The sequence below is a fragment of the Scomber japonicus genome, chromosome 10 (genome assembly GCF_027409825.1).
Source record: "Scomber japonicus isolate fScoJap1 chromosome 10, fScoJap1.pri, whole genome shotgun sequence".
Taxonomy (NCBI): Eukaryota; Metazoa; Chordata; class Actinopteri; order Scombriformes; family Scombridae; genus Scomber; species Scomber japonicus.
Genome location: NC_070587.1, coordinates 14646117 through 14669685, shown reverse-complemented (window position 1 = coordinate 14669685; position 23569 = coordinate 14646117). Strand labels below are relative to the sequence as shown.

The following is a 23569-nucleotide window of genomic DNA, read 5'->3' as shown; positions in this document are numbered from 1 at the left end:
GTCTACCAGGATTTGTATGCTGTAGCAGCCAATCAGCGTTCGTATTACTACCACTATTTAGCTAGGAACTAGGCACTCTACTAGGAACCGTTCGTGAAGTTAACTGTTATTTAATCAGTCAGGATGAGTCATACACGATATAACAACAATCACAGTAGCTCATAATAATGTAGTAATGATTTATCTATTTTGGACGTACGAAGAATCTTCATCGGGCTAGTGGCGCAATGGATAACGCGTCTGACTACGGATCAGAAGATTCTAGGTTCGACTCCTGGCTAGCTCGGTTACACTTTTTGTCCTAATGATGGTCTGACTTGGTAAAAAAGGTAAAAACTGAAGAAGCTGCGCTAAACCCTGTATGAAATCACTCCAATCCATGTCTTTATATACATTTTCATTTTATTTTTGTCTGACTTGTAGCACAACAATCCTGTGGTCGTAGAAGTACTTGGATCCGTTACATCTGCAGCACCAATACAACAATACGAAAATACTTCACTACAAGTAAAGGTCATGCACTCACAATCCTACTTACGTAAATGTACACTAATATCATAAACAAAATATTCGGATTCTATGATAGTTAATAAGCAGAGTAGTTGTTGAATCAACACTAAAATGACAAGTTAATAATCTATTCACCCTTAACTAAAAAAAGAGCCCATGGACGTTTTGTCTATTGCAATGCATTTATTAAATATTTTCTTTACAACAATCATACAGAACATAGTTAAATGCTTATTCTTCATCTTAAATCTACAGGTGTCTATGAAATTAGGTCCTCAAATAACAAGCAACTTTAGTATTAAGTTAGTAAACTTGAGACAAGACATGAGTAACGTTGGATGGCAAAAGCAGGCAATCAAAAATGTATCCCCACTGCAAAACAAATTAGTATTTGAAGGGTTTTGCACAGAAATCAAAATAAGACAAGTAAATGAATATAGGCCTACAATATATATCTTTAAAATATACACTATTTTTTTGCAAATATAACAAAATACATTAGATATACAGGCCTATTACCAACCTCTTCATAGGTGCATAGAAAACACTCATCTATCTTTAAGTGCTTCGAACAGATTGCATGTGGCAGAAGATGTCAGTTTATTACTTCAGAACAATATAACCTGGCTGTCCTCGGCATTCTTGGTCACATGTAACAAAAGTCATACAATGTGTTCTATGACTGTAAAAAGATATGCCCTAAGCATATAGACATATTAACATGGAAGATATTAATGTTTCTATGAGATAGTTGTGTGAGAAAATTATTACTTAATGTGATTTATTGCAACATTATTTGCATCATAGGTCGACTAATGGAGGCTTTTCACAGACTGTTTGTGTGGTTCTTGATCCCTCAACAGGACCACTGGTGACCTCTCTGACAAGAAAATTAACACTTTCTCTACAGCACGAACTCTGCTTGAAAATGAAAAGCAAGAAATTAGTCATTCGTTGTGCTTTTAAAATTATTACACAATAATGAGATATCGATTTGTTACCGCAATAGTTACTTTAGTTTGTATGTTATGCATGTATAAATACATTCCAAGCATGTAGAAACTGCTTTCCTCCTTCCTGCGTCCACAAGAAGCTTCAAGACGCCTCAATACTGTATATTGCATGAATCAGAGGACTCTGACTCAACCATTATTATCAAACCAGAAAATTAAAATATTAGGTACCTGTGATTTGTGTCACGTTGCACAGTGGACTTTGCATATTCTTTATAAATCATCTCAGGAACAACATGTTAATGAGAACATCTGGACAGATGATTTATAGATTGATTTTGAATGTTAACTCCACAGCAGAAGTGTGAAAGTGAAGGCACGTAGTATTGAATGGGAGTTGACAGTAAGATATTTACACAGCCTATATCCCTAGTATTTACACAAAATAATTATATGGCGACACTTCTGCAAAGTCAGTATTGCAGTGGGTATAACTGCATTCAAAGAGGGCTTTTGTGTATTACAATACTTAATTATTGGGTCATAACCTCTGTAGGCGTCAATACTCACGTAATGAAAACTTCATTAACATTCTGGTCAAACCATCGTATGATTTTATGCATTAAATCAATCAATCCTCTACAACAAGAATTGTTTAAATCCTCTCCTGCTGTCATTATTCACTCTTTGGCAGTTCCTCCAACAATCCACCAGGGGTCTCCCGCCGCCTGCAGTTAGTGTTAGTAAGACGAGGCGGTGATGGAGGAGCCAGGCTCGATGTGCTTCAGGTGGCAGGAGTGGCAGAGAAGGTGGCCGTTCAGAGGGTAGCAGCGGTGACCCTCCTCGTCATTCAGCTCCATCTTACAGTCCTGTAAACACAAAAAGGAATGAGGATGAGACACGTCCACTGAAAGGTTCTCTGAGCTTAAATAGAGGATAACTGGTCTCATTTATGCTCAGTACTGACTTCATTTACTACTACTGACAGAATGGATTGCACTGATTGCCTTGAGAGTGGACAAACACAACACAACAATAATTAATTAATTTTTTTTTCTTTTCTTTCTAATCTATTATATTTAACTTATTTTTTCAATTCTGTTTATATTTTGCAGGTTACCTTGTTTTGATTTCACAAGCATATCAGTGTGTGAGTCTCCCAAACCATATTTACCATCCTATGCATTTATCACTTATAAAACGTATTTCATATGTGTGCAGAGTAAGAAAATCATAAAGCTCAGGTCAGTTGGAGGATTTCTTTATCTACCTTCTGGCTTACAGTTTAGAGAGAAAAATCTGCTTACAAAGACAAAGACTGTCTTTCAACTTGAAAGACAGAAAAAAACCACTCGGAGGACCCAACGACTCAACAGTTAAACACTATTTTAACAGGGAGCTGCTCCTCACAGCTCACTGATATTTATTTTCATGAAGTTGAAAGAACAGCAGCTGTCAATCAGCCTTTGGCAGAAAAAAAAAGACACTTGAGTAAAATGGTGAGATAGCGATGATGAGGTGTTGCATACCTGTGCTCCTCAGCAGTATATAATTACCGCAGAGACTGTGATTAAGATTGAGAATCTACTCATTAGGATTTCTCTTAATGAGACATTCGGGAGGGCACTGGCACCGAGCCACTAAACATGCTTGTTTTCAGATAACTCAAATGCAAAGCTTCATATTTTAGTCTTGTGACAGAAAAGTCTGACCTGTTTTTTTTTTGTTTTTTTTACCTACCTCACAGTGATAGCATTCCACGTGATAGTCTTTGTCCATGGATACAACTCGAATGGTTTCATCAGACCCCTGGCAAGAAATTCAGACAGACAAATGCAACTGAAGTCAATTTTGCCAGAAGACACTTCAACGTCTTAGTCTCTTCAACTACTCTCAGTCTGAGCTTCAAAAGATCAATCAGAAGTGTGAGCACAGCGATGTGAGCCAGGAGCTGAATAGTCTGTACTTTCATCTGCTCCTCTGCATTACAATCTTGGAGCTCAAGTGCTTGTCGATCACGCCTTTGAGTGCAGACCATCCATGTTGCTACGCTATCAGTGCGATTTCATTACAGTTTCTCAATTTTCTCTTAAGGAACAAGAACTTGTACTCAGACCTGTCATGAAAACAAAAAATATACAGATGGAAAGACAAAAATTGCAGCAGTTATGAGCTCAGGATCGCAGCAAATTATTTACAAAGATTATCAGAGAGAACTTTTATCTCTATCTGTACATCTGTGAGTGTACTCTTTGTCCTCCTGACTCTGCATGCCCACACAGAGAAGAGGTGTTTCCTTATGTGCTGCTGTAATCTTTCTTTGGTTACAATATCAGCCTGAGTGGGAACTCCAATCAACGTCTATACGACAGCTTACACAAACACATACAGCAGACTAAGCCCTCCATACCTATACAGACACACACACACACATACAAACACAGACAAACACAACCTCTCCTCTGGACACCAGTCTCACTGAAGGGGGAGGGAAGGGGACATTCCAGAAAAGTCAACTCTAATTTTGGACATTTCTTTGCTTTTGCCAGCATGTGAACCACACTTCTCCCTGCTGTCCACACACTCATCCCGGACACCACCTCACACTGTTTTGACCTGTAGTCTGGTGGGAAATATGGACATCTGAACATTGCTCATCTGTGTTAGGGTCATAACATGAGCAAATATGTATTTATAATCTGAGTTCCCGGTGGTGTGAAGGTTCACAGGAAATGGCGAGTAACATTTAGATGTGATTAAGCTATAAAGCATGTCATTAACCTTTTCCAATGCCCCGTCTATCCTGAAGTCTTTCAGAGTCTGTAGCAGGCTTATTTTTTAAAGCTACATTGAAGATACCAGATGCTAGACTACCAAAGGAATTCATTGATAGCAGCTATCATATGCTAGCTTGTCGGGAAGGGAGCTGAATAACACTCCAAAGTTAGGCTAAATTTTTGCGAGGGAAAAACCTGCAAAGACATCTGATAATGGTTGTAAGAGTATCCACGAGTCTCCCCTTTATAGACATGCCCACTTAATGCTAATCCCATGCAGGTTTGGACAGTATAAATGTATATAGTATAAAGTATAAATGTGTCAGTAAGACTCGTTCGTTTTTTCAGAAATCTCCAAATGTCAACAGTTTTTGATACTAAAATCAAATTCTTGAGGGGTCAAAAATGACTTATGAGACATACCTGAACATGGGAAGGGATATCATATACTTCAATCATAAAGACCTTATACACTCTAAACTTTCAAAATTTGAATTGGTGCCTAACCAAAACTCAATCTTCAGCTTCCGAGCTTTCAGATAATGTATAACACTTCTCTGTGATGTATACTCCCAAAATGGTGTATGGATGCGAGTACTAAACGCAATGTGAGTTTACCTGTGAGGGAAGGATGGGCTGGTTACAGGCTGCACATTTAGGGGCGAGGACCCTAAAGGAGTGAGATGGGGAAATGGAGGTTATTCATAGAGTTTCAATTCAGTCCATTCATGATTTGAATTCAGATTCACTTCATCTATAAAAAGGTTAAACTTCATATGTTTCTCTCCCAACCTTTAAACTAGTGACCCTCTCTTTCTTTTTTTCCCTGACTGACTGGATTCAAGATCCTGATTCGACTAAGGAGATGCCAGTTTTGCAGATGTGCTGGATTTCCCTCCAACACGTGATTCCCCCAAATCCAAAAAAACAGAGTAGGAAAACAAAAAAGCAAAATTAATTCATTATGTCCAAACACATGGCTGGCACCTGGATGTCTGAGGGAATAACAAAGGGCCTCTCAGTGTGGACTGGCATGACTGTGGCTAAAAGTCAAACACACACTCTGCACACAATAAGGTTTGTCTGCTTTAATCAGAGGAAAGAACATGTGGGCACTGTGGGACGGCCGTGTGCTCAGTTGGGCTGTACATGCTGTCCCAGCAGTGAGACCAACAGCTGCAACTGTAAAGCTGCTGTTGAGGCTCTACAGGTGTTACTACTGATCATTCACATTTGAAAACAATTTCTTCATGTTGGCAACAGGCAGAACGTTTTCCTTACTCACACAAAAACCTAGATTTCTCACTCAGAAGTTACAAACTGCTTATTTTTCCAGACATTACGGAGCAAGTTACTATTGAGTTTGGAAGAGAGGAGTCGTGGCCAAACACCATTCTTCACACCTCTTACAGGACAGTGATCTTTCCTCCCCCCCTCCCATTCCTTTCATCCCTGACTACACTTCTCATGTGTCTGCCACACGTGTCGGAGAGGAACTTCTAGTCAGCCCGAGCAGACCCTCTAAACCTGATCCTGCAGGAGCTGCGCAGCGATTTAACTCGGAATATGAAACAGTGATATTTTTTCCGGCTTCGTGCTAAAATAATTTAACACAGATAACTTCACATCATGCGCTTGTGTTCCTTTGAACTACTGTGTTACAAGTGACGCTCACCTGTGGTAGTCTTTGACGCAGTAGATCTTATTTTCAGTGTCCACAGTGAAGGGCACTCCATCAAGGCTCTCATTACAGATGACACAGCGGAAACAGCCGGGGTGGTACGACTTCCCGAGAGCCTGCAGGATCTATGAAGAGAAAAATGAGTGAAGAATACAGGAAATGCTCTATCTTCTTCTGTCATTGCCATTTCGTATATTTCATCACTATTTGTATCTAACAGAATTAAAATAGTCATTGTTCTAAAAGAAATCACTGCCTTTAGAAAGTATGAATCTTTAATGATCCCTGAGGGTACATTAGGTCATCACAGGAGCCAAGAATAGGACAAAGCTAAGAATAATCCCACTAAGTGCTCAGGATAATATAATGAGTAATAACAACTACTAAATACAACTGAAAGAAAAACACAAGCATTAAATGAAAATATTGTCTTCATCAACACATCTACAATGACGGCTGATGATTCATTCTCAGTCATTATTTATACATCTGTTAAATGTGCACATGTAAGACGCCATCTTATTTATCTCTGTCAGTCGAATGGAGAACATGTGGTCAAGTTAAAAGAAATCTTTATATACTGCGAAACTTCTTGACTTGTGTTTGTGTATGTATGTGTGTCTGTGTGTGTGTGTGTGTGTGTGTGTGTCTGTGTGTTAGAGCAAGAGAGAAGCACATGTGGAGCCAACACTTCCTCCTGACTCTTTATCCAGATGTACCCACAGAAAGTTCATTTAGGATGAAGTAACTCAAAGTTTCTGCTGAGATCACCTGGCTCTGACCCACATACACAAACACACACAATTACACACAGCTATAAAGACGTAACACACACTTACCATGTCCATGATCAGATGTCCACATGCGTTGCACTTGTCCGCAGACTGCTGGAAACCAGAGTACTTTAAGAGAGAAAAGATGACAGTGATGTCACTGGAATTTGTTTTTTTCAACAGATGGGACAGCAATATCCAACTCTGTTTCAGACCGAGTCTCCCGGGCACACTCTAAAGTAGCATATGTGGTTTTAGCATGTGTAGTTGTACTAAAACCTTCTTAAACCTGCTCTTAAAAATGTTTTAAAAATCACTTCTTCTTTTCTGAGAACAGCATCTCTACAGTCTGTAAAGTACAGTTTGCAGCTTTATGTTTGTGGAAATTGCCAATTAAGAAAAACATCAACACATTTTAAGAAAGTCTTTCACAGTCAGTATGTTGCGGTTTCTGAGATTGGCATCTAACTCATCCAGAATGAAGATCAGTGAGCTTTATTATCTGTTATGTATGATCAACGTCAGAGAGGAGAGGCTACACTAACAGGCCTGGCAGAGGACCAGACGTAATTAACAGCACGTAGAGGGAGTCGAGCCAGAGCAAATTTAATTTAGTATGATTTTAAGAGCTGCTGGTGGAAGGGCAATTAGATGAGGTTTGACTCAGAGAGGGGTCCTGGAGTAAACACACGCAGAGCTACTGACTGAGTACAAGTACTCACTGTACAGTCATAGTGTGACACAAATGAACACATTTTCTCAGCAGGGTTTCAACCGTGTTAAAATATGTGGTTGAAACCATTTCCCATTATTGCAAAGTACATACAGTCATTCTGCACTGGTGTGACTGGGAAGACCACCTCCCTCCACCCTATAAACCATAGCAAAACAGCTTCTCCAATTACTGACCTCCGTCCAGTTCCACCCAAGGGAGGCAACTGATATGAATCAGCTGCATTAGGTGCTGGAAACTGGGCCACAAGGTCAAAGTCTCTAACCTAAATTTTGCGTGTAAGTTGAACCCTGACAGATTATAGGTTGTTTTTAGGACACGTCAGGAATGGTGATAAAAGGACAGAGTGATAACCTCTTAATGGATGGGGTGAAAGTGAACATAGATGAAAGACTCAGCCCAATACACTCTGTACCCCTGTACTGGTACACTGAATATTGATTGTGTATTGACTCACTCACCAGAAAGTCCTCTTCACAGAAAACCTTCCCTCCAACATAGTAGAAAGCTTTACCCCGCAGCCTTCGACCTGCAGACAAAAGAAAAAAGCCCATTTGTATCATTTCACTCAAGCGGTACACAGCATGACCCGCAGCACCTGTACCCATTAGAAATATCCTCTTAGAAGAAAAAAAAAAAAGTTGTCATTATTGAATTATGATGACTACATTTGAGCAGGCTACAAAAGGTACGTTGATGACAGAATGCTGAAAAGACGTAGTGGAAAATCTTGCAAAGCCGTGAGCCCAGACTCAAATAGTTACAGCACTAATGCATAAAAGACCACGGTGATTAATTACAGCCATTCAAAGGTAATGGGCCCTCTTGCAGTATTCATTATATTCTGCTAAATCCCAGGCAGATAATTCAAATACACGGGTCTGCGGTGTGCTGGTGTCTTAATATAATATTGCTGGGACACAGAGCAGGCGGCAGTCAGACAAGGAACACATCTGGATCAAACACATGTGGGGAAAATGGTGATTGAATCCAATTACTAGACAGGTGCAACAGATTAAACACTCTGCTGTATTATATTTCATTGCAACAACAGGCCAAGACCTGCAACGACCCACTATTCTTCTTCTTTGTTCCCTTTTGGTGTCTTTCCACGTGCTGGGTGTGCTTCCTGTCTGTCTGTGTGCTTTAATAGCTCTATGGTCTGGATCTGGATTCTCATAGCAACACAGACACACACACACACACACACACACAGACACACACACACACACACACACACACACACACACACACACACACACACACAAAAGCCTCCTTGCTCACTTTACATAGCTATTCTTGCCCAGGTCCCACAGGAAGACGGAACATTCCTAACATTTTTAGAGTGGGGAGGTGAGGGAGGGGACAGCGGGGCAGAGAAGGGGTTAACCTTGGTGAACAGGAGCTTTCTTTATCTCCCATCCTCCATCTCATGCTTTGTTTACCTGATTATTTGTATCCAGATAAAACCAGAAAGTCTCACAAAGCTGTTTAACCACAACAGGATTCACAGTTTATGCTAGTTAACTCAAGATCCCATTTTAGACAAGTTTCAAGACATCTAAATATTTTTAAAAACCACACACAAAAAAGATAATTGAACTAGCTAAACACTGTTGACATCTATTCATTCTCCCTCATGGAAAATCTATTAATCTGTAAACATGTTTCTCTTTACTACTAGACACAGCAGGTCTTCTGCTTCCCTGAGTCTATTCTCAGTGTTTGTGCACTGGAGGCTTCAAGTTTCCACATCACACTGGACCACAACTGGCTACCAGACTAGTTGTGATGTCACAAATCATCCTTGTTAAACTCAAGATTCATTGAGCTCAGAGAAACTTTCCATTTACAGCAGATGAATGTGAAAACAGCCTTCTATAGTGTCAAACTCTGCACAGTGAAGCTCAAACAATAAAGTGAAGTAACAATAAGAGGAGGAAGACTTTAGGACGAAGAGGAAAGGTGGTCATGAGTATTATTACAGAATAACACGTTTTACTGGTCTTTGTTGAGAACACTGACAGCCCACAAACTAGCCTACTAAACTGCAGAGAATTTGCTCTCATGTTCATACAGTAATCTGACTCATATCTCTGGGAGTATTAAACTATCAAGGCCAATGTTGCAAATAACTTAACACTGCTTTGTGGCAACATTGGATTTTTATATTGCATTAATGTGATGAAGCAGAGATATTAAAATATTTAAAAAGGTCAACTTTGCAGAATTATTCTAAAAAAACAAAAAAAAAACAATGTTAGACTCATACGAACATAATCTTTCTCAATCACCCATGTTTATATGTACCTACAGAGCCACTGCCTGTATTTTCTTATTATTTTGCCTTGTTTGGGACATTTCTAGGTATCACCCTTAGGTCATTGGGTGTTTAGCCCCTAGCCAATATCATTGTGCAGGGTGTGAGGGAGGGACTCTATAGAAACGTAGCGACCAGGTAATATCATTGTCTGTGTCTCTCCTGTGCTCTCTGTATCTGTTTGACTGAGGGCTAGACTGAGCCACACATACACGCACACAGACCAGAGAGGCCACAGCGGACAGGATTCATTGTGCGTTTCAGCTGCATTCACACAAAATCTGGTAACGCAGCACCTTCTCACAGAGTTTTGTGGAAGTGTGGGTTTTGTTCATTTTGGCTTTAGAACGTACTGTCAGAAAATAATATTTTATTTTTTATTTATCTCCAGTGCTGCTTCCTCTCTTCATTCACTTTCTAGAGGAGAGCACAGTGTTGTGTTTACAAACACCACCCAACAAATCCTGCATGGTATGCCTTTAATCTGCTGGATTAACCAAATACAGACATTCCTGTTTGGTTCATTAAACAGTTTATCAATTGATAACCAAATAATATATAAAATTACAATCACTGTGATAGAGGGTTTTATCTTTGTCAGCTATGCATAGAAAATGGATTTGAATTACTTTGCAAACTGAATAAAATAAATAATAACGTAATAAATGAGACAAGTTCTGTCTTCTCTCTTCTAAAACTGCTACTGCTGTCTGACAAAAAGACACAAATGAAACCTCATGATTCATCTTCTCAAATCAACAGCACATGAAATTCTCTGAGCCATTTACTCACAATTACATTATCTCAGTATAACAGAATAAAAACGGTCACGCAGTCAGTGAGGTCTGGCCAAGGCTCACACAGTAACTGCTGTAAGAGGAGACAAGTCCTTTTGATTGGGCCAAGGTGTGGAACCGGGCTCGAGTAATTACTGACAGACAGTCTTTTTGGAGCTGTCCATGAGGACAGAGGGGACGATGAAGGGGATGAAAGTCAGATATGGGCCATTCCTCTTCTTCACATTCCTGTCTTTTTTCCCACTGAGTCAGACAGGGAAGGCTCTGAGCTTTAGCGGAAAGATAAGAGCTTAATTAAAGTCAGGAGTCAGGGCTGACTGTTTGAAAGGCACTAGAAAGGACTGTGACTATTGTGCTTTCATAAAAATGTAAAATACCTGAGCCACAGAACAAAACACAAGGCCATTTTCTAATTAAAACACTCTATGAATCCCTTTATGTAATCCCATTAAAAAAAAAAAAAAGCAATTCACAGCGACCCTGCCATGACTTCCTAATCGAGCCGCGACCCTGCTCTTTCCTGTGAGTAAATGACTTAAGTGAGACATCTCAGCAAAAGAGCAAAAGCCATATCTGTTTTATACCAATTTCACATTTGTAGCGTGTTTACTGTGAGATTCCATCTTACCAAAAGTCATTTCCTGTCCAGCTAAAGATATCCAGGCTATGTTTAATTACCAGAGAAAAAGCTCCTCCTGCGCTTAGAGGAATTCTCTCTGGTAGTCTGAACACATATTTCTGACTGTGAGCTGCACCTGGAACGTTTGGTCAAGGCCCTGAAAATCTAGCCAGCAGATGTTAACATACCACTGAATTCAGAACCAATCAGATCCTTGTTTGTATTCCCCAAAGCCTGCAGACTGGTTGGGGATAAAGAGCTGATGTTATGAAAGCAGAGTCTGAGAGGGGGTCCATGTACCTCTGTTCCTTACAAACTCAAGTCACACCTTAGACTGCTGCAGTGTGTGTGGGCCTCTTAGTATTATGACAAAAAAAAAATCAGTGGGAAAGCAGAGGCAATTGCTTTCGTTTTACTTCCATTTCCACAGATTTGAGTTGGTTACTGTGTAGCTCAAATCCTCTCATTAAAAACAGAGACCTTTCCTCTCAAACTGGAATTGGGTTGTACCTTTAACAGTTTGTAAATTGTTTGTAAATGATTATCCTGGAGTTGTGCCCCCCCCTGCAGTAGAGACACACAGACTGAGCTCTCCCAGCCTGCAAGAATGTTCTCCTGCCTTACAGGAGTCACCTTGGAGGAGGAGGAGGAGGAGGAGGAGGAGGAGGAGGAGGGGTAGGGGGCTGTACGGAGAGGATGAGAGGAAGTTCACCATCATAAAGACTTGTTATGCAACTCAGCAAGCATACGAGACGCCTTGACATAGAAGACTTTGGAGGAAGACGAGAAAGGATGAACTGTATATTTTATATGTGACTTACTGTCTGACCGCGTCTCAGTCGAGCTACAGGTTTACTGTGTTGAAGCATGAATACATATGAGTATGTGTACATGTCTGTGCTCCCATTGAATGGTCTCCCTGTTCCGCACTGTACTCCGGTGTGCCCAGCTGACATAACAGCACCCGGTGTCCTCCTGGAGCCTGGCCCACTGTGGGCCCCTATGCCTGCATTCCTCCCCAGCTGAGATGCTTTTCCCTGGGGCCACTCATAGCCAGCACAACCTTTATGCCCTCACATGGAGCCAGCTATGAGAGGTATGTGGTGTGTAAACTCTTCTTCCCCCCCACTTTAGACATCAGAATCACTATGGGTCTCCTCTTTTTCATCTCCTCTCTCTTACACACACACACACACACACACACACACACAAACACAAGTGTGTGTGGGGGCGAAACTGCCAAGGTCAAAGGTGCAGCAGAATAATGGGATTGAGCAGGGGTTAGCACGATGCCGCAAATACTCCACATACCCACTATCTGATAATTGGGGCAGAGATTTTAATTGGCTGGAGCAGAGAGCAAGGTCTTACTTTGACTATGGAAGCGCACTACTGTTGAGGCATGAAGCTACAGGTCAGCCATAGATTTAAGAGTGCAGCCAAGGTGATGAACTGACCTCCGCTGATGTATGCCTGTGCCTAATTGGTTAGGTAAACTGTCCAAACTGATCAAGTGGGTTGCTATAGAGCTATATCTTAGTGCGTTTGGCTTTAAGCTAGCAAAAACTTTGTATCTGAAGTCTAATTTACTAATTCAACACTTCTTCTCCTGCTCTAACAATACAGGTGAGGGAGGGGTGTGTGTAGGCTAACATTCCTCCACAGCTCCATCTCTCTCAACAGCTCCGTGTCACACTGTATTCTCTAACTCACACCCATCATCCCATCAATCACATCTGTACGATATTATTTCAAACCCTCTTCTAAATAGACTTTGTAATTTCCATTTTACTATAATTCCAGCTGATTTGCAGTTTTCAACACGTGACTTGATGACTAAAATAGAGTACCTACAACACAAATTATTTCATTGGCTAAGGATGGAAAAAAACTATCTGTGCTGCTCTGTGTGTCTTTGTGTGGGCTACAGGAGTAAATGGCACACCCAGAAACCAAACACCAGCAGCACAGGACAGTAATCCCTAAATAATCGCCTGTTTTTGCTCACGGCAGTGAATGACTGTAGGAGAAGGTACCACTTTCATTCAAGAGAACAGGGTCTTTGGCAGCCTATTAGTCAGGGGGGCAACATGAGCTTTACATGTGAATCGACCAAGGAGAGAAGGTGAAAGTGAATGGGAGTAGTGAAGGAAAACTGTGTGTGTGTGTGTGTGTGTGTGTGTGTGTGTGTGTGTGTGTGTGCGTGTGTGTGTGTGGGTGTGTGTACTTACTACAGGCGCTGCAGGTGAAGCAGCTGTCATGGTAAAGGCTGCCCATAGCCTGGCAGGCCTGGTTGGCTCCGTACACTGCCTTGTTACATTTTATGCAGACTCCTGGAAGAAAAACACAGAATATCAGCAATTCAGAAAATATACTGTAAATATAACATAGTCACACATTATACTGTAGTAACTCATACTGACTCAAAGAATGGACCGGAGATAAAAATAAAGACTCAATGAGACAAAGTTTGACGTTACTCCAACAAACTCAAGGTTACACTATAAATATTAAAGAATAGGATAAAGGCCAATAAAGAAGTGTGAAGGTTGTGATCCAGATTAAACCAGGCAGAAACAATGGAGAAAGAATCACTTCACATACAATCAGTTAGTCAGGAAGCTGGTTAGCGGGCTGTATCATTTAAAGGGGAAATATATCCCTATTTGCTTATTTGACTTGGCTCAGAGACTGAGAACTCTGTTAATGAAGACTGATAAAAATCAGCATACACACACACACACACAACGAGTCAGTGGCTTGATATGAAGACAGAGTCTATAGTTAATATTGATCCACTCACTCTTCTAAACTGAATCAGATGTGCAGAGTTGAAAAATCTCAAAAATAAGAAACAGAAATGAAAGTCAGTAACTCATGAGAGCAAAAGTTTTCTATCTGCTGTGAGTCGGGGGAAGAATATCAGCCCATGCCTTTAAAATAGCAAATCACATGAGAGCATGCCAGACAAATTACATAATCTCTCCTTTGACTTTGAATGGCTCATGATCAACACAGGGTTTGTGTGATCAATATAGAACTTTTTCTTTTTTTTTAGGATGTGACACTACTTTCCCGACGCCTGATGTAAAAATATTATCTTTCACGGCTGCCAATTTCCATCCCTCTGAGCACACACTGTATGACATGACGCGATATGACAACTGGCATATGAACTATGACAAGTGACTAGCCCCGTCACAGCCGACCCTGATGAGTAATCAACGAGCTGCTAAATCAATCAGATACAGTAATAATAGGACCATTGAATTGTGATGCGTTAAGTTAAACAGTTTCTCTTAAGTGTCCGTATATGTGTGTGTGTGTGTGTGTGTGTGCATGAGGTTATTTTTGAGTGTGAGTTTTTATAGAAAAACTCCCCAGTGACAGAGAAGCTCAGCTCAGCCCTGGTCCTCCTCATACACTGACAAAGAGTCGACTGTTTCCCCTGTATCCAACACACATCACGAGGCTGCCTCCGCCAAAAACACTCTGTTACATTTAATAACCTTCTTCAAACGTTGACTTGCAGTTACACAATATACAATTGGGCTATATATATTGCAGCTAAGCCTCTCCTCATGCCACAACAGAGGACATATCAACAGGGGCCCCAATGGCTGGAAAGAAGATTTAGAGATAATAGGAGGGATATTATTAGAAAGCAAAAGAATGTTGCTCTTATGTAAGTTATTTTGTTTATATGAAAACACAGTAAATGAAGTTGTGCCCTCAAACTACTGAAATTAATTAATGAAAGTGCATATAATCTCTAGCAAACGTTCACTTTGTGTCAGACAACAGACAACTTAGCATGAATATGAGTCTCATGAAAAAAATCAAACAGTGAAAGGATTCAGAGATGAACATACATACTGTACAGCACATCAGGACTTTTCCAAAACCTGACTCTGGGCCAAGGACATTTTTCTTTTAAATGTGTTATAGCGAGTTTTGATTTGCAAGGCCCCTGAGAACCAAAAAAAAATGTAGTAAAAGTCCATTCTCTCTTTCCTTTTCTCGTATGGGACCCCACAATTCCTCATTTTTGTAGCAACCTCCTTGCCGGTTGGGCCACTACAAATCTGCTTTTGGACAGAGTCCCATATTCCAAAACAGTGTGATTATTCAGGGCACTCGCTGCTTGCTTAAAATAGGGGGAGGGGAAGCAAAACAGAGCCAAAACTTCTGCAGCCCCCACCCTTACCACCCCCCTTACCTTTCCCAGCTGTCAAAACTCCCAGTAGATGGCTGCTGGCTGACCAAAATGCCACCGGCTGAAAATTAAGCCCTTGTCCACACACTGCAGGAGCCATCAAGTGTTACTCTGTCTCCAATTATACCACAGTGTTTAGTTAGTTATTACATATAGTGTTTTCACAAAGGATCTGAATATGTGGCTAAATATCTGTAACACATCCATCACAAGATATAAGTAACAATCATACACATATTCCCTGTGTTGTAAGCAAAACATGAAATGATGGAGTTGCTTCACCTGTGGCGTAACTTTCAGACTCTGCCACTCTGCACACAGACAGACGCCACACCCAGATGTGACATAACATTAAATTCAGACAAATAACCGCTGGCTATGTATTCATAGACGTGCATGAGAGGATATCACACACACACACACACACATACACACACATAAAAGTCAGACTCCAAAAGCCCGCCAGAGCAGAAGCCAAGAATCCCTGGGAAGAGTTAAGACGAAGCTTTCCACTCAACAGCCAGATGGGATAAATTAATCCTCCATCTTAACACAACACCAAACGCTCTGCTGCTCTAAGTGTGTGTGTGTGTGTGTGTGTGTGTGTGTGTGTGTGTGTGTGTGTGTGTGTGTGTGTGTGTATGTGTGTGAAAATCAAAGGAAGAGGGCAGGCAGAGTAGTGGGATGTCCCACCACTCATTTCCCTCTTGGATCAATCTATAAATCTCACATCCTCTCAGGCTTGTGGCCGAGGACAAAGAAGCATCCACGAACTTGTCCCTAAATTTCCGTCGTTTGTCTGGTCACCCATTCAGCCGCTCTGCAGGCACCCCTAAACTTGTCTGGGACTCCCCTCCCCTTTTGTATCTTCTCATTTTTTAAATTCCTCGCTCTCTTTCTCCAGACATTCCTCAGTGTTCCCCCAGTGTAGCCGTTTGGCACTGGACTCATTTTCCCAGAACCTCCAGCTGCATTTATGCCAATCAGCACTTGGTTGGGAACTCTGATGGATCCTCTGAAAGCACAATATATGTTGACTAAAAGGTAACATCATCTTTCAGTAACACAACTAGAATTTAACATAACTTGAGTCTGTAATGGTGCAAATACAAAAGAGCTCAACAGTCTGGAAAACTTCACATCTTTCTCAAATTGTTCTGCATTAAACTATGAAAGTCTCCTGTGATGAAACTGAACTTCTGTGAAGGAAACTAGCCTACACAAGTTTTTTATGGCATGAACACATGACTCAGAGGATGAGCCATGGTCTAGTGGGAAACTCAGCGCAGGAACTGTGTGTGGGCTACATGGGAACGCATGTGTGGAAAAAAAGACATACATTGACTGTATTACTTTAAAACCTGTACTTCGGCTGATTGCGCACAACGTTCTCCCACACATCCGTAATATTCACATCACTGTGCTATTTATGAGCCTCGTCGTGACAGTGACGTATGCCAGAATATCTTCCCTTACACACCAATATTAGCACACAACAGGGGGGCCGAGGGTGACTGTGAATTACAATCATGACATTCCTGCAGGAAATTCCTGCAGTAAGAAGCCATGAGTGGGTTGTGTGTGTGCATGTGTGTGTTTTTGTGTGGCTTTTTGGCTTTAAACACCATATCAACCATTTCATTCTCTCCCCCCTTCCACTCTTTAAATGAGACATCCCATTTTCATGAATGGCCTTGGCTCCAAACACCTGGCTAACATGTGAGCACCAGCTTTCTCAGCAGCAAACACACTTTCACAACATGCAGCACATCTCGCCTGTTTACTGTACCTGCAGTGTGATGATGGACAGCCCTGAAAACCTCTCTAACAAGCCTTAACTTCTCTTAACCGTGTATGAAATGTAATATTGGAAATCTATTTTAATGCAAGGATAAATCAGGACAGCTTAAGTGAGAAAGGACGGGCAGGAGGAATGACATAATGACTGTGTGATCTTAATTAAATCGAACACACCTATGTGGTTGCTTGCTCCTAATCTGCCCTGAGATTCCAAAAATAACAATCAGAGGTGTTGGTGTCGTTCATTATTATTTGCCCTCTGCGTTTTGTGTGCACAAGCATGCATGGCATGCCTGCAGAAAGAGTGATGAAGAATGTGCAAGCACAGGTCTGTAGTAATGATGTCACTTAGTAAAAATAGCGAATGCCACTGTCAGCCAACCAAAGTCAACACAGGAAAGAACATTTCAAACGGTCACGGACCAAATGCAGCACAGATCTGACAGAAGCTCTGATTAATGACGTTAGTTACTGATGTTGTCTTAATAGTGATCCATTAAATCTCTGCAAGCTGAGAGAGGATGAGAGGGCAACATCCTGCTCCCTGGCCTTGCCCCCCCCCCCCTATAGTACTAAAAGGTTTGTTGTTCCTGCAAAGAGGGCAGACAATGAATCATTTAAAAAGGCGTGAAACTAATTAGAAAATGATTCTATCCGCATTCCACAGACAATAAAAAACCTCCAACAGCGTCCGCCTTTAAGTTGAGCCACTTTATCAGCAAAGACTGTCATGAATGCAATCAAACAAAGACACAAGACCACTGGGATGCCTTCTTAATCATTCCACAGACACAAGGAATGTGTGACGACAACAAAGGGCGACAGTGTGTGGTTGTGTGTGCATGTACATAAATATGAAAAAGAAAATAAGAGAGTTCATATTCAGATCTGTGGGTGGGCGGTTGTGTCATTGAAAGGGCTTACTGTGAGGATCTTGTTGGTGTTGGTTGTCTAAAGTCTTACCAAAGTAGTCAGCCTTTGGTTGGGCATCCATCTCTTTTTCCAGCCGGTTAGTGAGGGCCTCTAATTTTATTTCAACTGCTGAAGGCCCCTGTTCAGGGGGCTGAGTGAGGAGGGACTGGCAAGGTATTTGGACAGATTTGGGGGAGGATGGGACTTCAGCTTCAACATAGGCAGCCTGTCCACAGGTGGGTATTTGGCTCTGACCTTGAACCTGGTTGAAGCTTTTGGAGTTATTGCCAGGGCTCATGACAGCGGATGCGACCTGGACTTTGGGTTGATATGTTTCAGAAGGTGCAGGCAGGGGAGAGGAAGCCACCACAGAACCATTCTGGCTGGAAGAGGGTCTCGAAGTCGAAGAAGGTGGTGCATAATGAACTGCAGACTGTGTGGATGTGTGTGGCTGCTGCACATGGAAGTCTGCTCCTCCTGTGAAGGCACTCATTGGCAGGGCGGGGATGAGGTCTGGTTTGGAAGAGCCAGAGGGCTCTTCAGCCCATCCCCTGACTGACCCAGCAGAGGAGGGTGGACTCTGGTTAACAGAAGGGGTGACAGCCTGACTCTGCTGAGATGGAAGACTGTTGGTTGAGGGAGGTGTAGCCTGGCGCTGAGGCTGTTGCTGAGTTACACTGTTGCTCCCTGACCCAGACAAAGATGGGGAAGGCTGGCTCTCTCTGGATGGGGCCCAAGCAGCAGACTGGCTGGCCGGGTGACGAGCATGTGTGGGCGCACTGTGAGATGCGTTTCCTGGGCTGGGGGGAGTAGGGGTGTTGTTCTGGTATGAATGTGGCTCTAAGCGCTCCTTATTATCGTAATTGTTTCCGTAGCCATATGCCCTGCCCGCTGGAGGCTCAGACTGAATGCCTGCGTGGTGTTTCTGGCCGTCAAACTGTGCGTACTGGTTCCCAGCCGTGGTGCCCGGCACGGGGCCAGAGAGTATCGGGGGCTTCGCGGCTGCTTCACCCGGCTGCCTGTAGCTGTTGATAGGCGGCCTGTCTTTGGTGTAATATGTGTTGTTGTGACCCCCATTCATTTTCATGGCCAGGTTGTTTTTTGCCATCTCCTCTTGGTGTTTCTGCATGTGTATTTTAGTCATTTTAGAGGCAAAAACCTTCCTCGTCTCCTCAAAATCGGGGTTATTTCCTGCGTCCCTCCTCGTACGAAATAAACCATCTCTGGATGCTTCGTACATGTTTAAGTCCTCGATAAACTTACTTGCCTCTAATCCTAAATCCTCGTATTTATCCATTTTGAAGAAAGCGTGTGTCTGTTCCAACTAAACTAAAGTTACAAGTCTTGAGCTTGACAGAAAATCACAACAGTCAAAGTAAAAGAGTGATACCTCCTCCAGGGTGAATTATTAGCTTTACGGTCCAAGCAGGAGACAGCTCAAACTTTGTTCTCCTCTCTCGTCCCTTTTAGTCGTCCGGTTCAAAGTTTGAAACTCGGCGTCCTCCTGCTCCCGCTCCTCGGTGGATATATTCCCCGTCCGTCCGTCCAGCTCAGCTCAGCTCAGCTCTGCTCTGCCCTGAACAAACCCAGGTCTGTCTGGTTATAAATGTGAGCAGCAGATCTCAGATCCGATAGCCCGGACGACCCTCGCAAACTGCCCCCACCTCCTCCTCCTCCTCCTCCTCCCCTGCTTTACAGTCCCAGCGGGGGACCTTCATTCAAAAACTTTATCCCTCCGTACTCGGTCGAAGAAAAGTACTTAAAAACTGTTAAAATAGCGGATACGTGGTTAATTTTGCGACCGTGGACTGATATAAATAGTTCACCGCTGAGAACCAAACCGTGGGGAGTGAAAATAGGGAGCAGTTTGTTTTTTAAAGGCGCAGTGCTCTAAATCAAGAGACAAGTCAGCTCACATTAACTGGGCTCCTGCTTCATGTCCTCTTTAAAAAAAAAACATATCGAGGAAAGTTCAGTCGCGTCTTTGAGTCAGCAAAAAAAAAAAACACTTCAGGATTTTCCCTTTTGCTCCATAAAATGAAAGGGCTGACCTGGGAGTAAGGAGTAGGGCAGAGGTGGAGGGTAGCTGAATACATTTACTCTAGTTAGTTAGTATGAGGTACTTTATACACTTCAGAATCAATTGTCTTTCTTATTACACTGCATTTAGTTAGACTTGATTAAGATTTGATGTATAAATTCATTTCAAAGTGTCATGTCCATTTAAAAAGTAGCCTACAACTTCTACATTCAAATACAATGAAATATCTGCCATGGCTCTCTTAACCCTTAAAACTATAGAGATAAGAAGAAGAAAAAAACGAGGAAAATATCCCATAAATAGTAAATCACTGTGAGTTATATAAGTGCTTACTGTTGAGTAATGTAAAATGAAAAAAACTGTCTTTGAGGCTGGTCTGAGCTCTGAAGCTCTGTAGGCGTTTTCCTTAGAGAAAGAATGAGAACAGATCATATGCTGGGTGGCAATAATAATATAATCTGTCCAACACCACTAAATCATAGCAGGCCTATAAAAGTACATCTATGTAAAAGTAGGCTACTTATATTTTTGATACTGTACTTCTTTACTTTTACAATGCTGCCATAAAGCTAATGTTTCCCTGGCTGGCCTGATACTTCAGAGATATGAAAAGCTTTGTAGGGCAAAATATTTGATGTCAAATGTATTTTCTCAAGGTACATACTGTCATATCATGAAACCATACTATGTCCCTTATAGTTATATGTAAAAGTCTTATTTAATGTTAATTAGTTTGTCAGTCAGTGTTCTCAAAAATCCATCTAAAAACAATCCCTGTATTTAAAAATGTGCTGTTCTGTGGTAATGCATGACTACTTTTCTTCTTTGTCTTAAATTCCCCTTAACACAAAGACACGTTTCCTTCTTCCTCCTTAAGTTGAATATTTGAGCTTCACTGTGCAGATGACGTACAGTGTGTACAGTGTTTGAAACCAGATGGCTGTTTTCACATTTATCTGCTGAAGGGGGAAAGTTACTCTGAGCTCACCTTAAATCTGGGTGTACATACAAACATGATAAACTGTGGCATCATAAAATACTTTAGAATCAATCATGCACCAGTATGCAATTTGTGTGATAAGGAAAATTGAAGACGCCAGTGCACATATACTAAGAACAGACTTTACTGTTAAGTGGGAAACATCTTTAGTGATGAGTAATATTTGCATATTCATGCTCGACTTCCCAAAGTCAAATATTTTAAGCTGGCACCTGAAATGTTCACTTAAGCATTAAAATCTTGAAAAACATACGTATACATACACAAACACACCACACAGGAGACTGTACTGCAATATGCTGCACATTATGATTAACTAGCAAAGGTAGATATGCTGGGTAATTAAAATGTAACCTGTGGCTGTCTGATGCAATGTTTTTAAAAGCTTTCTCATGTCTAATTAATCATCCTGACAGTGTAATAAACTCATATCGCAAGTAACTATTTTATAACAATTGTAAATAGTCCCCCTCAACCACAAGTAAAACACATCCATACGTATTTTACTTGTGGTTGAGGGGGGCTATTTACAGTGTCTGTGGCCCCTCTGTTTTGGTTGAATGACGTCATACATTCCTGTTCGTGAAACAAACACACACACACACACACACACACACACACACACACACACACACACACACACACACACACACACACACACACACACACACACACACACACACACACACACACACACACACACACACACACACACACACACACACACACACACACACACACACACACACAGAGTGACCCCTCCACATTGTGTCCTGACCCTGGCTGGAATATCTGAGCCTGAGTTGGGGTACAGTAGGATGAACTCATGCTGCATATGGAAAAAAAACACCCAGCAAACATGCAGGAATGCATTTTATTTGTGTCATGGATGGAGCGTGTGTGTAGGTTTTCTAACAACCCCCAGTTGGTATGAAGAAGTCAGGGCTTCTGGGCTCTGCTGGTGCTGTAAATAAAACACAATCTTTGTTATCAAATGTGTCAGTACTTGAATGAATTTTACATTTACAACATGAATGCCCTCATTTTTTAAAAATTACTTCATGAAATAAAAGGTATCAACAACAACCAAGTTTATTTGGATTCTCCAATTATGTTAAATCGCCCATTCAGGCAATTAGCACCTTATTAAAGAAAAAAAAGGATGATACTGCATGGTCGGAACATTGTTTTCTAGTTTTCAATCTCACCACAAAATTCATTGGAACTAATTGATCTCAGGGAATGGGCAAAGGAATGTTAAGCATGTCAATAATTGACAATTGACAAGACACTGATATTCTCTTCAGGCATATGAAGTGAATCATCATATTCTCACTAAATGTGAATACATGCTTCTGTAGAGGGATGTCTGCAGCTGTAAGTTAAGTCAGTTTTATTAACAAAATTACAAGTTTGTCTCAGAGCATTTTAACATCTGTACAACATACTGCACCTTCTACCTTTAGACCCCAATTCAAAGTCTGCCGATTATAATATAAAGTATTACATTTGCTTAAAAGCATATGAAACAGCAAAAATGAGAAAAAATGGAGTAGAGTAGGAATTATTGGCAGCACTAGGCAACTTTTGTAAAGCAGCTGTGTTGATGAGTAAGATATAGCCACCGAGTGCTAGCTGCTTGACAGTAACAGTTGGTCTGGACAGATGTTAACAAATGGATTAAGTAGATTATTTTGAGAAGCTTTGGCAGCAGGTAAAAGAAGACACCACCCCCCAAAGATTGAAACTAAAGGCTTCATTTAAGGAATAATTTACTAATGCTTTGTAGGTTTTTTACAACCCATTAATAAAAACGTTTGAATTGACAGAATGTGCAAAATTCCTGTAGTGATTGTGTCATTAATAAAGTCAAGTTATTAATAGCCATTAAGGGTGATAAATCACAAGGGCTGCAGTTAATAAAGTGTCAAGAATTTAGTGGATTTTGGTCAGCTTTAAAAAAGTCCTGCCGGATGAGGGTACAATCCTAGTCATTTTTATTATTAATGACTTATAACTATTCTTATCAGTGAGTAGTACTCACTTTGTACTTCTCATTCAATACATGTCAAATTGTGTGACTGAATTCATGAGCAGCATTGAACATGACCTATTTTACATTCACAAAAAGGCCATAATGACTGAAAGACTGTTACTATGGAGAGGTCCGGTAAATAAATGAATAACCTTGGCAAGTGTGGCACATTCACACACATGCCAGGAGTTCAGCTTTATCCCCAAAACAATTAAAGAACTAGTAAAAAATCTGCTTATACAATGAGCTCACACAAAAAATATTCACGGATGAACAAATTACCAGGCTTGAGGTCAGCCTGCAAGATAATGAACTGTGGCATTACTGCGTCCCCCTGTGAGAATACGCTGCTCAGCCCCTGTGCTCGACTGATGCAACGGAGGGTGACTGACTGTTTCTGCT

General features: G+C 41.3%; 1 protein-coding gene and 1 non-coding gene across 3 annotated transcripts; one reads left to right on the top strand and one right to left on the bottom strand.

Moving 5' to 3' along the window:
* Positions 1-213: 213 nt before the first annotated feature.
* Positions 214-286, top strand: trnar-acg (transfer RNA arginine (anticodon ACG)). The gene has a single exon. It is a non-coding gene; the product is annotated as a tRNA-Arg (tRNA).
* Positions 287-1492: 1206 nt separating this feature from the next.
* Positions 1493-19716, bottom strand: limd1a (LIM domains containing 1a). 2 transcript variants are annotated; one of them, XM_053327570.1, is made up of 8 exons: positions 18104-19716; positions 13395-13496; positions 7889-7956; positions 6761-6823; positions 5916-6046; positions 4859-4910; positions 3204-3272; positions 1493-2332 (listed from the first exon to the last, which is right to left on the bottom strand). In XM_053327570.1, exons 1-8 carry the CDS (start codon positions 19386-19388, stop codon positions 2204-2206), a joined length of 1899 nt encoding a protein of 632 aa, XP_053183545.1. In that variant the 5' UTR covers positions 19389-19716; the 3' UTR covers positions 1493-2203. The 2 variants fall into 2 exon arrangements, with proteins under 2 accessions (XP_053183545.1, XP_053183546.1); XM_053327571.1 differs by having other exon boundaries at positions 18143-19716.
* Positions 19717-23569: the final 3853 nt, after the last annotated feature.

Excerpts from the sequence above, each read along its gene's own strand:
- limd1a (XM_053327570.1), bottom strand. The coding sequence starts at position 19,388 with ATGGATAAATACGAGGATTTAGGATTAGAGGCAAGTAAGTTTATCGAG. Across the intron at positions 13,497-18,103 it reads ACACCAACAAGATCCTCACA|GAGTCTGCATAAAATGTAAC; the intron begins GTAAGCCCTTTC and ends TTTTTCTTCCAG. Across the intron at positions 7,957-13,394 it reads CTTCACCTGCAGCGCCTGTA|GTCGAAGGCTGCGGGGTAAA; the intron begins GTAAGTACACAC and ends TTTTGTCTGCAG.